This window comes from Pituophis catenifer, unplaced genomic scaffold (assembly GCF_029215685.1).
Source record: "Pituophis catenifer annectens isolate HBS135680 unplaced genomic scaffold, rPitCat1.0.hap2 SCAF_2, whole genome shotgun sequence".
NCBI classification, from domain to species: Eukaryota; Metazoa; Chordata; class Lepidosauria; order Squamata; family Colubridae; genus Pituophis; species Pituophis catenifer.
In genome coordinates, this window is record NW_027256882.1 from 6,492,658 (window position 1) to 6,509,046 (window position 16,389).

At 42.9% G+C, this 16,389-nt stretch overlaps 1 protein-coding gene across 1 annotated transcript in view; it reads right to left on the bottom strand.

Moving 5' to 3' along the window:
* Positions 1-4,295: 4,295 nt before the first annotated feature.
* The window catches only part of LOC139309772 (vomeronasal type-2 receptor 26-like), a 13,875-nt gene continuing 1,781 nt past the window's right edge, over positions 4,296-16,389 (bottom strand). Inside the window, exons 3-6 of the mRNA XM_070933979.1 lie at positions 10,842-11,636; positions 9,010-9,222; positions 7,651-7,777; positions 4,296-5,206 (exon numbers count right to left, since the gene is read on the bottom strand). Of these exons, the coding sequence (XP_070790080.1) occupies positions 4,296-5,206; positions 7,651-7,777; positions 9,010-9,222; positions 10,842-11,636 (2,046 nt within the window). The remainder of the gene's footprint in view (positions 5,207-7,650; positions 7,778-9,009; positions 9,223-10,841; positions 11,637-16,389) is intronic.

The following is a 16,389-nucleotide window of genomic DNA, read 5'->3' on the forward strand; positions in this document are numbered from 1 at the left end:
AGACAGAGAGAGAGAAACAGAGGGAGAGAGAGGGAGAGAGAGAAAAAAACTGAGCTTCACATGGAGAGATAAGTACCCTGAAGAGCACAGCCCCTGCCCATCCTAAATCTTATGCAAAACACCCAGCATGATCCCTTCCACGTTGTTTCAATCTGATGTTTACATCCAAGGAAGTCCCTGGAGAAATAGCAGAAGAGGCCTCAAAGACCAGGATGGTGATAATTACAGTGAGAAGCAACTTCTCCTCTGGGGATCCCGAAATTCTTCTGGAGCATTTTATGTAGACAGGTAGTCGGAGAAAAGCATTTTAGTGAAAAAAAAAATTACAGATATAACAAGGGGTGCTATTTAGCAAGTTCTGACAGGTTCTGGAGAACCAGTAATGGAAATTTTGAGTAGTTCAGAGAACCAGCAAATACCACCTCTGGCTGGCTCCAGAAGAGAAGGACTAGGGGAGACATGATAGCAGTGTTCCAATATCTCAGGGGTTGCCACAAAGAAGAAGGAGTCAAACTATTCTCCAAAGCAGAATAGTTCTGAGGGTAGAACAAGAAGCAATGGGTGGAAACTAATCAAGGAGAGAAGCAATTTAGAACTAAGGAGAAATTTCCTGACAGTTAGAACAATTAATGAGTGGAACAACTTGCCTGCAGAAGTGGTGAATGCTCCAACACTGGAAATTTTTACGAAGATGTTGGATAACCATTTGTCTGAAGTGGTGTAGGGTTTCCTGCATGGGCAGGGGGTTGGACTAGAAGCAGGACAGGAGGCGGCAGTCATGACATGGGTTTCGTTCACTGCCTGCAAGCTCCGGGTGGCAAGCAGCCGAGCGAGCCAGCCAGCGATGTGCTGGCTGCCTCTAATCGGGCCTTTCTCCCTGCCTCTTCCAGCCAATGGTGCTCACAAGTAAATTGCAGCTAGGAGTGTCAAATATGGCTGGCAATGAACATTTGTGTGGTAGCTGCTGGCTGAAGCTACTAAACAGGTGGCCAAACTAAGTGCCTGAAGGACCCCATCCCGTCACTGAGAGTCCAGGTGACTTGGTGATTGGTGAGCGCCTGGGCTCCTCGAGAGATGGAGTTTGCAGGGGGCTGATCTACCACTGGCTACAACAGAATAGAATGGAATGGAATGGAATGGAATGGAATGGAATGGAATAGAATAGAATAGAATAGAATAGAATAGGATAGGATAGGATAGGATAGGATAGGATAGGATAGGATAGGATAGGATAGGAATAGAATAGAATAGAATAGAATAGAATAGAATAGAATAGAATAGAATAGAATAGAATAGAATAGAATAGAATAGAATAGAATAGAATGGAATAGAGAATAGGAATAGAATAGAATAGAATAGAATAGAATAGAATAGAATAGAATAGAATAGAATAGAATAGAATGGAATAGAGAATAGGAATAGAATAGAATAGAATTCTATTCACTATTTCCAGGTTGGTCCCGCGGGCCAGATCTAAGCTTCCCATGAGCTGGATCTGGCCCCTGGGCCTTGAGTTTGACACCCCTGCCGTAAAGCATTTCAGTCAAGTCGCTGTCCAGTCTCTTCTTAAAAGCCTCCGGTGATGAAGCACCTACAACCTCTGAAGGAAAGCTGCTCCATTTGTTAATTGCTCTCACAGTTAGGAATTTTCCCCTTAGTTCTAAGTTGCTTCTTTCCTTGGTTAGTTTCCATCAGTGGTGAAATCCAAATTTTTTTACTACCAGTTCTGTGGGCGTGGCTTGGTGGGCATGATGTGGCTTGGTGGGTGTGGCAGGGGAAAGAAACTGCAAAATCTCCATTCCCACCCCACTCTGGGGCTAGCCAGAGGTGGTATTTGCCAGTTCTCCGAACTGCTCAAAATTTCCACTACAGGTTCTCCAGAACCTGTCAGAACCTGCTGTATTTCACCCCTGGTTTCCATCCTTTGCTTCTTGTCCTAACCTCAGGTGCTTTGGAAAACAGGTTGACCCCCCTCTTTTCTTTAACAAGCCCTCAAATATTGGAACACTGCTATCATGTCACTCCTGGTCCTTCTTTTGTCAAGACTAGCTGTACCCAATTCCTGCATCCATTCTTCATATGTTTTAGTCTCCAGGCCCTTAATCGTTTTAGTTCTTCTTCTCTGCACTCTTTTCAAATTCTCAATATCTTTTTTACAATGTGGTGACCAACACTGGATGCAGTATTCCAGGTATGGTCTTACTAAGTTCTTATAAAGCAGTACTAATACTTCACATGATCTTGACTCTATGACTCTGTTTATGCAACCAAGGATTGCATTAGCTTTTTTGGCTGCTGCTGCACACTGCTGGCATAAACCATATTTAAGTGGTTGTCCATTAGGACTCCAAGATCCCTTTCACAGTTATTGCGTGTGAGTCAAGTTTCACCTAATCTTTACTTGTACATTTTCAGCCTAAGTGTAAAACCTTACTTTTCCCTACATTAAATTTCATTTTGTTGGATTGGGCCCAGTGTTCAAGTATGTTGAGATCCATTTGGATCTTGAGCCTATCAGCTGGGGTGTTGGCTATTCCTTCCGGCTTAGTGTCATCTGAAATTTTGAAGAGTTCCCCTTCTATTCCCTCAACTAAGTTGTTTATGAAGATATTGAAGTGTACTGGCCCTAAGACGGAACTTCCTGGTACCCCACTGTTCAATTCCCTCCATGTAGAAGTAGTACCATTAAGGACTACTCATTGAATGCAGTTTGTCAGCCAGTTACAAATCCATCTGGTGGTGACTATTTTGGACTTCTGTATGGCATTTGATAAAGTAGACCACAACCAAATACTCGATAAGGTAGAAAAATGTGGGTTAGATAGCATGACCACCAAATGGATTCATAACCAGCTGACCAACTGTACTCAACATGTAGTCCTTAATGAAACTGCATCCATATGGAAGGAAGTATACAGTGGAGTAAATCAAGGCTTTGTCTTAGGCCCAGTACTATTCAATATATTCATAAATGATTTGGACAAGGGGATAGAAGGGGAATTCATCAATTTTCAGATGACATCAATCTGATGTCAAGCCTCCAAGTAATATGTCCCCAGAATGAATGATCCAAGGCAACCATATTCCATCCAAGTCTTTTTATTAGAAACATATCAAATTGGCAAGGTCTTGGTGTAATTCCGGCTCTGACCTAATGCTGGAATTACATCCAGTAAAAAGCAAAAGTTTGAAATTTCCCCCCCTAGTCACATTCTCCAATCAGCTTACAATCCAACTGTCCAGTGACTCCAAACTCCACCTTCAGCTATCTGCAGGCACATTCTCAGTTCCCACGGGAAAGAATGCCACCTAGCCACAACATCCCCCCTTATCCCTACAACCTCCCTTCCTACTGCTGACAGACTGGAACCAGGGCGTGTCTTAGTCTGCAACTTCTGAGTCTGTGCAGAGAAAGAGAAACTGAAACCAGTGTGTGTTAATCTCTCTCTGCTGTAATCTGTGTCTGTGAACATGTCTGCTGATCTGAGCTGAAGAATCAACTATTGGTATTGTAAATACTTTATGTGTTATTATGAATATAAAGAAGTTAATGAACCCAGCTGATTCAGTTATCTGTGTGTGCTTCTGGATTTGATTTTTGCAAGAAACTCTGACAAAATCCCTTTGCAGAGTACCTAGAGAAAGTTTAGAAAAAGAATAGGAAATGACTACAATAAAACATATGTCAGCTTCAGGGTCGACATCTGGCAGGAGTAGCCAATACTGCAGAAGATAGGCTCAAGATATAGAAGGATCACAACACACCTGAACACTGGAACTTATCTAAAAGAATGAAATTCAATGGTAAGAAAAGTAAGCAAGAAAAATCAAATGCACAGGTATAGAATAGGTGGTACCTGGTTCAATAGTGCTAGCTGCAAGAGTGATCTAGGAGTCCTAGTGGACACTCACTTAAATATGAGTCAGCAGGGCGCGGAACCTGCCAAAAAAGCTAACACAGTCCTACGCCGCATTAACAGACAAACAGCTTCCCATTTGTGGACCAGAGGATCATGTGGCTTTTTGGATAAGAGACCAATCTGGTTTCAGGCTCCTTTTCTTTCTTTTGGGGATACCTTCACAGAGAATGTTGAACCTTCCAACTGCTGTTTTGCAATGGGGTTATTCTTGTTGGGATATACTGTATCCAGAAAGGGTTTTGAGAGAATAAACACTCTTCATATTTTTTATTTCCTTCCATTTTAAGTAACCTTAATAGTAAAACATATGCAAAGGAAGCATAAAATTTAATAACTGCAATGAAAAATTAAACAGTATGAGTTTATGAAACAATTTCAATATAAGTCATGTACTTTTATCATTAGATGTTCCTTAGTATTTAGATCTGGTCTCAGGATGATAATGTAGCACTTGGGGAAGAAGATGCAACCCAGCAGCGCAGCACTGGAGGCCAAGATGGAAATGATCTGCACAGCCACCATGGACTTTCCTTTGGTGCTCAGGTAGGTGGGCACGAAGGAGACCCAGACGCTGCAGAAGACCAGCATGCTGAAGGTGATCAGCTTGGCTTCGTTGAAGGCTGCAGGCAGGTTTCTTGCCAGGAAAGCCACCGTGAAACAAATGGCAGCTAGGAAACACATGTAGCTGAGGGTGATGTAGAACATGGTGACAGAGCCTTCATTGCATTGAAGAACAATCTCTCCAGGCTGGGAGTGGAGGTCAGAGTCAGGGAATGGGGGGGAAAACCCCAGCCACAATGCACAGATGAAAATTTGGACAGCAGAAGAAGAAAGGATGATGGAGTTGGACAAGCTCTTCCCCAACCACCTCCTAACCCTGTTGCCCGGTTTTGAGGCTAAGAATGCCAGCACCACTGTGATTGTTTTGGCCAACACAGAAGACACTGCTACTGAGAAGATGATGCTGAACACTGTTTGTCGGAGAAGGCAGGTGGCTTTCCTCGGTCGTCCAAGGAAGAGAAAAGAGGACAAGAAGCAAAGCAGGAGGGAGACCAGGAGGATGTAGGAGAGGTCCCGGTTGTTGGTTTTGACAATGGGAGTTTCTAGGTATTTTATGAATATGATTAAAACAAAGCCTGTGGTTAGAAATAAAAGTAGGGCCAAACAGACCAGGATGATGCCCAGACGTTCTTCATAGGACATGAAGGATACTTTTTTGGGGATACATTGGATTCGGTTCTCAGTTGGATACTGATGATCAGGGCACTTTGTGCATTTTTCAATATCTGAGAAAACAAAGTAATATTTCTTTTATAGCCCTTCTTTTCATATTTCAAGAAAGAGCTTTTTGGATGACAGCTAATACTGAGAGGCAGGAAAGCCATAATAAATGTTAACTAGGAGCCTGTACGATTCGCCAGTGGTGCGATTTGCCGGTTCTCCAAACTACTCAAAATTTCCGCTTGAACCAGTCCGAACCAGCTGAATTCCACCTCTGGTGGTAATGCTGTCTATCTCACATTTTTTTCTAGTTTATCAAGAAGTAGGTTGTGGTCTACTTTGTCAAATGCCTTGTTGAAATCTAAGTATACTATGTCCAAAGCATTTCACTGGTCTACTAATTTAGTCACCTTGTCAAAGAATGAATTAAGATTGGTTTGGCATGATCTTTTTTTAACAAACCCATGCTGGCTACTAGTTATAACTTTATTTGTTTCTAGATGTTCACAGATCTGGTTTTTTTTAAACTATCTTTTCCAGTATCTTCCCAGGTATTGGTATTAGGCTGATTGGTCTGTAGTTTCCTGGGTCTGTTCCCCCCGCCACTTTTTTGAAGATGGGAACCACATCAGCTCTTTTCCAGTCCTCTGGTAGTTCATTGGTGCACCAGGATTTTTTAAAGATATGGTACAATGTTTCTGAGATAACACCTGCCAGCTCCTTCAGGACTCTGGGATGTAATAAAACCCAAAAGAGTATTACCTGGCACTACAACTACCCTTCATTGAGGCCACCCACATTTTCATCCTGCGCTTACCTGACCCTATTTGCACCACTTTTGGAAACACCAAATTCCCTGGAAGGTTAGAAGGCTGGAGGTCTTTCAGAACTCATCAGGAAGGGTGTTCTATATAGCGGTGGTCCCCAACCTTTTGTTTTATGTTTTGTTTTTTGTTTGTTTTATTAGATTTATATACCGCCCTACTCCCGAAGGACTCAGGGCGGTGAACAGGCACAAAAGAAAATAAAATACATAGATACAAAAGTTAAAAGACATAATTAAAACCAGATCAAATCTTTTGAGCACCAGGGACTGGTTCCATGGAGAAAGGTTTTTCTGTGGATTGTGGGGGCATGGTTTTGCATGCTGCCTGCATCCTGCAGATAGGGCTTCACTTCTTTGCGTGGACTGGTTTCTGGCATTCCATGACCCAGTGCCAGCCCACAGACTGAGGGTGGGGGTTGGGGAACCCTGTTCTCTAGGGCAGGGGCTGCAATAAAAAAACACAGAGTTCCAAGGATCCACAAAGTGGCAAAGTTTTAGGGAATGGACCTGGAGCGTGACTTTCCTATCCACTCTGGTGAGACAAGGAGATCTCCTAAGGGAGAGGGAGAGGAAGTCCCACAAGTACCCTAGTTCTATGGATGTAGAGCTTTAACTTTGGCTTTAATTGCATTTGGGAAGAAACTGGAAGCTTGTGCAACCCACACAACAGGGGTGTAACTCAACATTGTGCATGCACTGCCATCGTACTCATAAATTCCAGGTGACCCCATGCAAAGCACAATGCATTAATTCAAGCAAGAAGTGGCCAAGGCATGGGCAAGGCCTCCAATCCAGGAAAGGGCACAGCTGGTACATAAGAAGAATCTGTGTCAGCAGCTGACATGAGTTTATCAAAAACAGATCATGTCAGACAAATCTTTTTGCATAGGTTGGCAATGTGACTAAATTAGTAGACCAGTGAACTGGACTATGAGATTTCCAAGGTCCCTTCCAACTTGGCTATTCTGTTAATCTGTTGTATTGTTATTCCATTGCTGTTATTCTCACAGTTATATCCTCCTGATGGATTTTATGATGAGTCCTCCATTTGGTTTTCTCTTGTCCCTTGAGTCAAACCACTATCTCTCAATGGTCTTCCCAATTAGATCTTCCTGCTTATATTGCTCTATGATCTCAGTAAGGATTGATGGATGGATGGATTTATATCTTTTGGCCTATAAGGTAAAGATAGTTTGGGTGAGCAAAAGCCATTGACCTGAAACCATTCCTGGTATTTCAAGGGTTTCAGATGTTGCTAACAAAGTTAAACATGGGAGGACACTTCCAAGTTGACCAATAGAAGAGAGATTCCTTTTGACAGAAGTGAATCCACTATGACCTCCCATCTTTCCCTACCTCGTCCTTCAAAATCTTTTTCTTATTCTTCCCACAATGGAAACAATTGGGCATGTTGAAAATAAAGAACAAGAACAAAATAGTCAAGCCTAGATGTCTCTTTTAACATGCACCTTGGTTAGAATAGAATGGAATGGAATGGATTAGAATTCTTTATTGGCCAAGTGTGATTGGACACACAAGGAATTTGTCTTGGTGCATATGCTCTCAGTGTACATAAAAGAAAAGATACGTTCATCAAGAATTATAAAGTACAACACTTAATGATAGTCATAGGATACAAATGCTCTGAATGAAACCAGCACCCTTTTCTCTGGTGTCACCCACCTTCCTGAGTGGAGATGGTCCCCTCCGGACAAGGGATACAGTCATAGCAGCAAACTGGCTCTCCTTCCCGAGCCTGCTTGAAAAATCCAGGATGACAATTTTCCACGCATTTTGACTGAGGCAGAGACTAAGCAGAAAAAACAAGGAATGCCAAAGAAAATATGTCAGAAGGAAGCATCCATGGAAAATGGATGTAGGCATGACCATTAGCCAAGAAATCTCTGGGCTTCACTTAGATAAATATGAAATCACTGACTCATTCCCTACTGATGTAGGAGATATAATTATTGGTATATTATTCATTTAGTTCCTCCCTTTTGCTTCTGACGTATCACATTGCAATAAAAGACTTTTCCACTAGCTAAGTCATTGAATGACAAGCATCTGGGTTCCTCCTCATGGCCATATTAGCATGTATTCCTCCAATCTTCATATACTCAAAATTTTAAAGTATGGTGATCTAATATTAAATTTTAGAATAAATAAAATGTATTTATTCTAAAAAAAATTCTAAAAGTTTATTAAATTTTAATAAATTAATTATATTAAAATAGAATAAAATGATGGTAAAGAAAGAAACTTCTGACCAGTAGGATTTTGGAAAGAGTCTTGTGGACTACAGAAAACAGAAAACAGTTTTCATTGCAATGAAATTCAATGGTGAGAAAACCATTTCTTGCCTACATTTAGGCAAGAAAAACCAAATACGCAGGTATAGTGCATGCTGGGCTCAACAGTAATAAATGGTGCTGAGCTCAAGAGTAATAAGTGCGAGAGGGATCTTGGAGTCCTAGTGGACAATGACTTAAATATGAGCCAGCTGCCAAAAAAGCCAACACAGTCCTAGGTTGTGTTAAGAGAGAGACAGAATCAAGATCACGTGAAATGTTAATGGCACTTTATAATGCCTTGGTAAAGCCACACTTGGAATACTGTGTCCAGTTTTGGTCACCACAATATAAAAAAGATGTTGAGACCTTGGAAAGAGTACAAAGAGACTCTAGAAAAAGCACAGAAAAAAGCAACAAAGATGATAAGGGGAAATTACTTTCTCACCAATTTTATGGAGGTACTGAAAAAAAGAGTGGACAGAAAATTTCCTGTGTCCTAAGCAATAATTATCCAGCGTTCCATTTTTGACATAGCTGAATAAGCTTTAAACTAGGTTCCATATTACAGCATCTGAAGGACACCTTTGCTCAATAGTACTGAAGGCATCCCCCACAATTATAAGGGTTCTAGGACCAACATTTAATTCTCACTGAAGGTCATCCACCTTTGTGACTAGGTTTAATTCCCTTGAAATGGCTCCTAAGGCCATTTGGAAGAGAAGAGAAAAGCCACCGATGTTTCTCCCACCTTGTTAAGCAACGTTAGCCGTGAAAGAGCCTCTGTGTTGATCATAAGCCTCTGTCTTTCATAACTCCCCAGCTTCTCATTGAAGGGCTTTTCCTCAGGAAGGTTCACCAAGCTCATAACGTTCAGATCTGCTGTTACATCTCCATTTTGATCCAAGTACAGTTTGTTCCGGGAAAGATTGCAAAACTCATTCTTCTCTAGAAAGGGATGGAACTAGAATAGAAACATCTAGGCATTTTAAAAGCAGAAAACTCCATGTCTTGTTTCATGTGGTCTTTTCACATTGGAATGTTTTTTATGGTTATCTAATTTTCAAATATACTTATTTGGGAAAACAAGGAATCTGCAAATCTATCAACGATTACAAATCTCTGACCAACACTTTTTGGAGCTTAGAAAATTACAGAAGATCCTTTCTGAATTTCTTTCTCTCCCAGTTATGTAGCTCTGGGATCCCACACTCCCCCTTCAGGGGTTGTCCGGTTGAAAGCGTCTCTTCCCCTCTCCCATTGCCCAAGGTAATTTATTTATTAAATTTATATTGCCGCCTATTCGCCCATGGCATTGCATTGCATTCCTTACCAGATTGTGGGAACGCCAGTGATACAATTTGATTTTGTAAAATCTTAACAAACTATTTCCTGGTGTTATTACAAACCTAGTTAAATGAGAGCTGCATGGTACAATAATTAGGTGGATAAAATTGTATTCAAATAATAAGTGAAGTGGGTGTAAAGTTCTGTGCTTGGAATAAGAAAAAACGAGAAGTGTGGGAAGAAGGCTGAAGGATACCAAATCAGAATATTTGTGAAAACAATCCAAAATAGTGGTTGATTGCAAAATTACAGTGAGCCCCAAGTGTGATGCTCATGGAAAGAATGCAAATGGGTCCATTATTTTGCTATATTATTTTATTAATTTATTATATGATTCTCTCTTTTAATAGTTTTATTGTTTTTATAGGAGATTTTATTTCTTGTAAGCTGCCTTGAGTCGCCATGTGCAAATAGGCGGCAATATAAATTTCCAAATAAATAAATAAGAGGCAAAGGAAGTGAAATTTGTGTTTTGGGGACACCCCAACTCAAATGCAAGATCCCCTGTGTGCACCATTGTAGGAGACAGCTTTTCACAAAACCTGGATGAGGTTTAGGGAAGGGCAAGGAAGCCAAGGAAGCTCTTAGACTTGAGGAAAGACAACAAGCTAAAAATCAGGAGGAGTTTGGGAACAACTTTTCCAACTAACACAATCTCTTAACTGGAGAAGAGAGGATACAGCACTTTTTAAAAAAATAACTGAATATGTTTCAAAGAAACTTAAAATCTGTTCACCATAGTTCCAGAATGCCAGACATTGAAAAATGATTTTAATTGCAAAAGGGGAAATTCTGGCTAAAGGAGAGGGAAACGAGGAGCAGTTTCAGAGCTGAGTCACTGAACCAGAGACATTCTGTCTCCCATTCAGTGATTTTCTTAAATGCAAAAACCAAACTGCCATCAATCCGAACAGCTTTAAACTGCAGAGATGAAGGGTTGGGCTAGATGGCTCTCTTTTAAATTTATGAAATATCATTTTAATCTCAAATTCATACATACAGGAATTTATGTAAAAAAATAATACACATCCTTTTTTAAATTGGGAACGTTCAATGTCAACCTAGGTCTGTTATGGTGCCTGCTCTTTGGAACATTATACCCTGAGCTATTAGATTGGCCAAATGGTTGGCCTTTTGTGGCACAAGGAGGAGGTTTAGATGTTTCCCCTTCATCATCCTCCAGGTTCCTCCTCAAAAGGAACTAAATCTGAAGGATCCTTTTCCGGACCCTCATACCTGCCATGGCTGCAGCCTTGGAGTTCCCAGCCTCTCTTTGCTTTCCTTCCTTCTCCACCTGGATCCGGAGGAATAGGCAGAATTCAGGGCATGAGCCAGAGTATGAATGATAGCGTGAATATAGTGGTAATTTGGGATCCGGATCCTGTTCCTTTTCTCTGTGGTGTCCAGTAGCGCTTCCTGGGTGCACTTTCTCCGGCCTTTGACAGCAAAGACGTGCTTCAAAAATGAACAGTGAAAAGACTGATCTTGGAACTGGGCTTCCACAAAGAGATTGGGTTCAAATCCATCGTTATTTAGTCTTTTTTTCCACTGAAAAGTAAAAGTCCAAATACTATGGACATATTTGAGAAGTCTGTGCTTCTTTATCGAATATGTTCCCAAGAGAGTCATGATCCAGACTTTCCCTTCAGTGGGTCTTGGCAAACCTTCAAATGTTGAATGGAAAGGAAGAATTCTGTCCCAAAGAGAATCATATTCCATGAAGTGAACAAAGACATTGACTTGTCTCCACTTAGAGACAGCATCCCTGACGGGTGCTGTAAGGCCAGTCTTTGAGATTCGTTGTGATACAACGACACAGATTCCCTTCCTGACGAGCAAAGGAGTCAAAATCCTCATGAAATGTTCTCCCTTCTCTGTGTCTGAAGCGAAGAGTCCAATCAATGTCCATCTAAAATGGAGGAGCAGTTGGACAATTCCTGGGTACTGGATCCCTTCTTTGGGAAGCATCGGGTGGAAAAAAGGGAACTGACTTTTATCACTCAGAGCCTCTGAAACAATTCTGTCTCTCATCTGAATAAATAACGAAGAATGCTATGTTATACTTTAGGGTCCTATGACATTCAAAATAATCACTTTTAATAAATCCAACTTTGTTCTTATGAATAGATTAGAATAGGTTTTTGATTAGTCATTAAGTTACATCAAAGTACAGAATTAAAAGACACAGAATTGTAACAAAACTGTATATAAAAATATAATAAAAGAAAGAAATTAACTAAAATAAAACAAGAACAATGAATAAAAGTCTTATTCCTGTGTCAACTATAGAATTTACCTCAGTCAGACCCATATATACAGATCAAGTGAACAGTTTTGTTTCAAAAAAAGGGCTGCATTATATATATTTAAATTCTTATTGCACAGGAAATATTTTGTTTTAAATATCACCAAAAGTCATTTGTCTAATGTGCAATCCAAGACACCGATTTTTCTTACAAAATTAACATTCAAATAATAGATGTGTTACATCTTCTATCTCTGGAGTTCCACAAATAAAAGCCTGTCTGTTTTAAGGGACTTTGTTATATCTTCCTTATTTAACTGTGTCCAGAAGCTCAAACCTTTTTCAAGTAAATACTTGAAAATACTTGACGCATCCGGCCCGCCAGTTTGATGACCTTGCAGTCTACATGAGCTCCTTTGATGATGAGGGAGGCAAGATGAAGGCTCAGGTGAGGAAAGGCGTTCACTCGCTCTGCTGGCTGGCCACTGAAGAGCCATCTATGGCTGTGAAGTCCTTTCCCAAAAGCTGCAACTTCTGATGCCGATTAATTAATAATCAGAATGTTATTATGAGAGCAGGAGTCAAGCCTATGGAACAAACTTGAGATTATGGTAATAATATCCTATTGTCAGCACACGTAACAAAATGTTTACTATATGTATTTAGTACTTTAGGCATGTGTACATCTGACTCCCTCATTGGTCCGGATAAGTAGTTCTTTCCACGGTGCAAGTATGGAGCCTGGTTTTACCACCTCAGTAAGTATCAATTTCTTGGCTCCTTTGATCCCAAACTGATCTCTCTCCAACAAGAGCTAGTAATAAAGGGCTGTGATCAGGGCCACTGGTGCTTCCATTAGTCTTCATGCCTTTTATGATTAATTTGATCAGGAACATTTTAGGCTAAAAATAGTTGATGCGTTAGATAATGCGCCTGAATTTTTTAACAAAATGGTTAATTTATGTTAGTGATCCCTATGAGCCCATAACACACACATATGTATTATCAACTGTACTGTAATTAAGATAATCCATTGGGATTTTTACGGTCAAAATAGAAGGCGCAATCTGTCAGATGGAAGTGGACCCCGGATCATCCAAGTCTATTGTGTCTTGGTCAACTATAAAGAAGCTGATACCCGACCTACGAAAGAATCAGCTGCGCCCCTGCCCTGTCAAGCTTCGAGATTGTCAAGGGAATTACATTCCCATAATTGGGCATGGCCGTTTCCTAGTGGAGAAGGATAGTTTTGCAGGGCATCTTCCCTTGATTGTAGTTGACTGTTCTCTTCTCAGTCTCTTGGGGTTAGATTGGTTTAGCTCTCTGGGTCTGGGCATTACAGAAATCCACTCCACATCATCTAATGATTTTGATGCCCTGTCCACTGAGTTCGCTGACGTTTTCGATGACTCTCTGGGTAAATATGTTGGCTCCCCTATAATGCTTAATTTGGATTCTCAAGTCGCCGCTATTAGGCTCAAACCTCGTCGGGTTCCTTTCGCCCTCCACCCTAAGGTGGATGCTGAGCTGGACAAGCTAATTGCCCAGGGTGTTTTGGAACCTACTGACCACTCATGGTGGGAAACCCTGATAGTGATCCCTATTAAGCCTGATGGCTTGATTCGTATCTGTGCCGATTTTAAATGCATATTAAATAAGGCATTGCAGGCCAATGCATACCCAGTTCTGGTGGTCCAGCATTTACTCCTCTCCCTCGGCCCTGGCTCCATTTTTGCCAAATTGGATTTGGCTCAGGCTTACCAGCAGCTCCCAGTGGATGATGCCTCAGCTGAGGCTCAGACCATTATGACACACCGGGGAGCATTTAAATGCCGGCATCTTCAATTTGGAATCAGTGTTGCCCCTGGACTATTCCAGAACCTGATGAAGCAGTTGTTACACGACCTGCCGGGGGTCGTGCCCTACTTCAATGATGTGCTCATCTCCGCTTCTTGTCGGAGTGAGCTCATCGATCGAGTTTGGGCAGTCCTTTTGCGTTTTCATCAATATGGCCTAAAATTGAAGAAGAGTAAATGCATAATTGGTGTTCCAAAGGTCGAGTTTCTAGGCTACCTGATTGATGCCATGGTAATACACCCCACCCCTTCTAAGGTTGCTGCTATTAAACATGCTGCTGTGCCCACCTATCAGGCAGAACTGCAGGCATTTTTGTGCCACATAAAGCCACTGTGGCTGAGCCCTTCCACAGGTTACTGAACAAGGACATGCCGTGGTCATGGGGCCACGTACACTCCCGCTCTATTCAGGTGGTGAAAGATTTACACACTTCTTCGGCTGTCCTCGTGCAGTATAGCTTGACCCTTCCCCTCACGTTAACAGCTGACGCCTCCCCGTATGGTATAGGAGCTGTTTTGAGCCATAGGTTTCCGAATGGATTGGAGGCTCCTAAAGCCTTTTACTTGAGGACCTTGTCCTCTACGGAACGAAAATACAGCCAGCTTGATAGGGAGGCTTTAGGTACTGTCGCCTCCATCAAGCGGTTTCATGATTATGTGTATGGCCAACCGTTTGAGCTGGTGACAGACCATAAGCCCCTCTTGGAGCTTCTGGCCGGGCACCATCAAACCCCTCAGATTCTTTCCCCTTGGATGTCCCATTGGGTGGTGTTTTTGATGGCCTATAATTATACATTGGTTTACTGCCCCGGCAAATTGATACCACACGCAGACGCTCTCTGCTGCTGCCCCTTGCCTGTGTCTGTCGTGGATCCTGCGCCTGCTCTGTCCGTCCTTCTGGTTGATGAGCTTCACAATCCCTTAACCGCCACTGACATCGTGGCCCACTCACTGAGGGACCCCATATTAGCTCAGGTCCTGGACTGGGTGAGCAGGGGGTGGCCGTTAGGGCAGGTGACTGAACCATTTTTGCCTTTCCGGTTCCGGCAGTAGGAATTGTCCATCCAACAGGGATGTTTACTGTGGGGAAATAGGGTGGTGGTTCCACCCAAGCTACAGCCCTCAGTTCTGGGGTGTTTACACAAAAGTCATCCCAGCATTATCAGGATGAAGGGCTTAAGCTGGAGTTATGTCTGGGGCCCCATATTGATAGGGACATCGCCGACCGGGTCTCCAGGTGTCAGAAATGACAGCTGTCAAGGCCTGCTGCACCAGCCCTCCTAGAGAATGGGAAACTCCTAGGGGACCTTGGTCGCAAATTCATCTGGATTTCGTTGGCCCATATATGGGTTGCACTGTCCTTATTGTGGTAGATGCCTATTCTAAGTGGGTGGAGTTACAGTTAATGACCTCCACCACCTCGGAGGCAGTCATCAAGGTGTTGCACAGGCTATTTTCTACTCACAGCCTCTCTGACGTACTGGTGTCAGATAATGGGCCGCAATTGACGTCTGCCACCTTTCAGCTGTTCTTGGCCAACCTAGGAATCCGCCATGCCCAGGTTGTCCCATTTCATCCAGCCAGTAATGGCCTGGCTAAACGGGCCATAAGGTCAGCCAAGAAGATGCAGGCCAGGCTAAAACCTGCTGACTGGCAGGAAAGGGTGTCCGTTTATCTGCTCTCGCAACATACGACGCCTTGCTCAATCACTAACTGAAGCCCCGCTGAAATGCTAATGGGTCACCACCTGCGGACCACTCTAGGCCGGCTGCATCCCACTTACGTGCCAGAAAGCCCTCGGGATGATTGTCGGGCCTCCAGGGCATTTAAAGAGGGGGAACCTGGTCTTCACGCACAACTACAGGGGCAAACTGGGATGGCTGCCGGGACAAGTGACCCAAGTAACTGGTCCCTGCTCTTACAGAATCCTGCTTGATGATGGCAGAACGTGGCGGTGACATGTGGACCAGTTACGAGGACGACTTCCACCCCCACTGCAGACTGGCATAGAGAGTGCTCCACCTGCGTTCCGAGAGGCTTCCCCACCCATTCCAACTCTAGACACCATTCCCCCACCCACCCCTGGCACGCAAGAACCACCGCTAGACGTACCAGATGTGACCATGCCGACCGATGGCCTGGAAGAGCTGCCGGCCGGTCCGCTGGTCGACCTGGGACCCGCCCCACAGGCTCCGTTCCTGAACTGAGGTGATCTGGGCGAGTGCGCAAGTGCCCTGCCTACCTAAAGGATTATGTATGCTCCATCCGGGGGGAAAGGGGTGTTGTGTTCAGCACGCTGCCTGACAACGGAGACGCTGTGTTCCGATTGGCCGAAATGAAGTTGCTGCAAGCACGGGAGTCTCTGTGCTTCCTGATTGATTAATGGAGTCTGACAGCTACTATATAAAAGCTGTCAGCCTCAGTTGTTGAGTGAGTTCCACGAGTAGCAGTTAACTGTTGTACCATTAATAAATAGTTGTTAAATGTTCCATGTTGCCTCAGTCAATGCCTGCCATCTCGTGACAGAGCATTCATGAATCTGGGATTTATTCATGTTTGAAAATATTATTTTTGCCATTATTTCAGGGGTGGGTGAAATGCTCCAGGATCGGACCGGATTGCCCCATCCGGTAGTGATTTTTCCCTGTGGTTTGGCGATCTGGTAGCGATCGCCGCCCGGGTG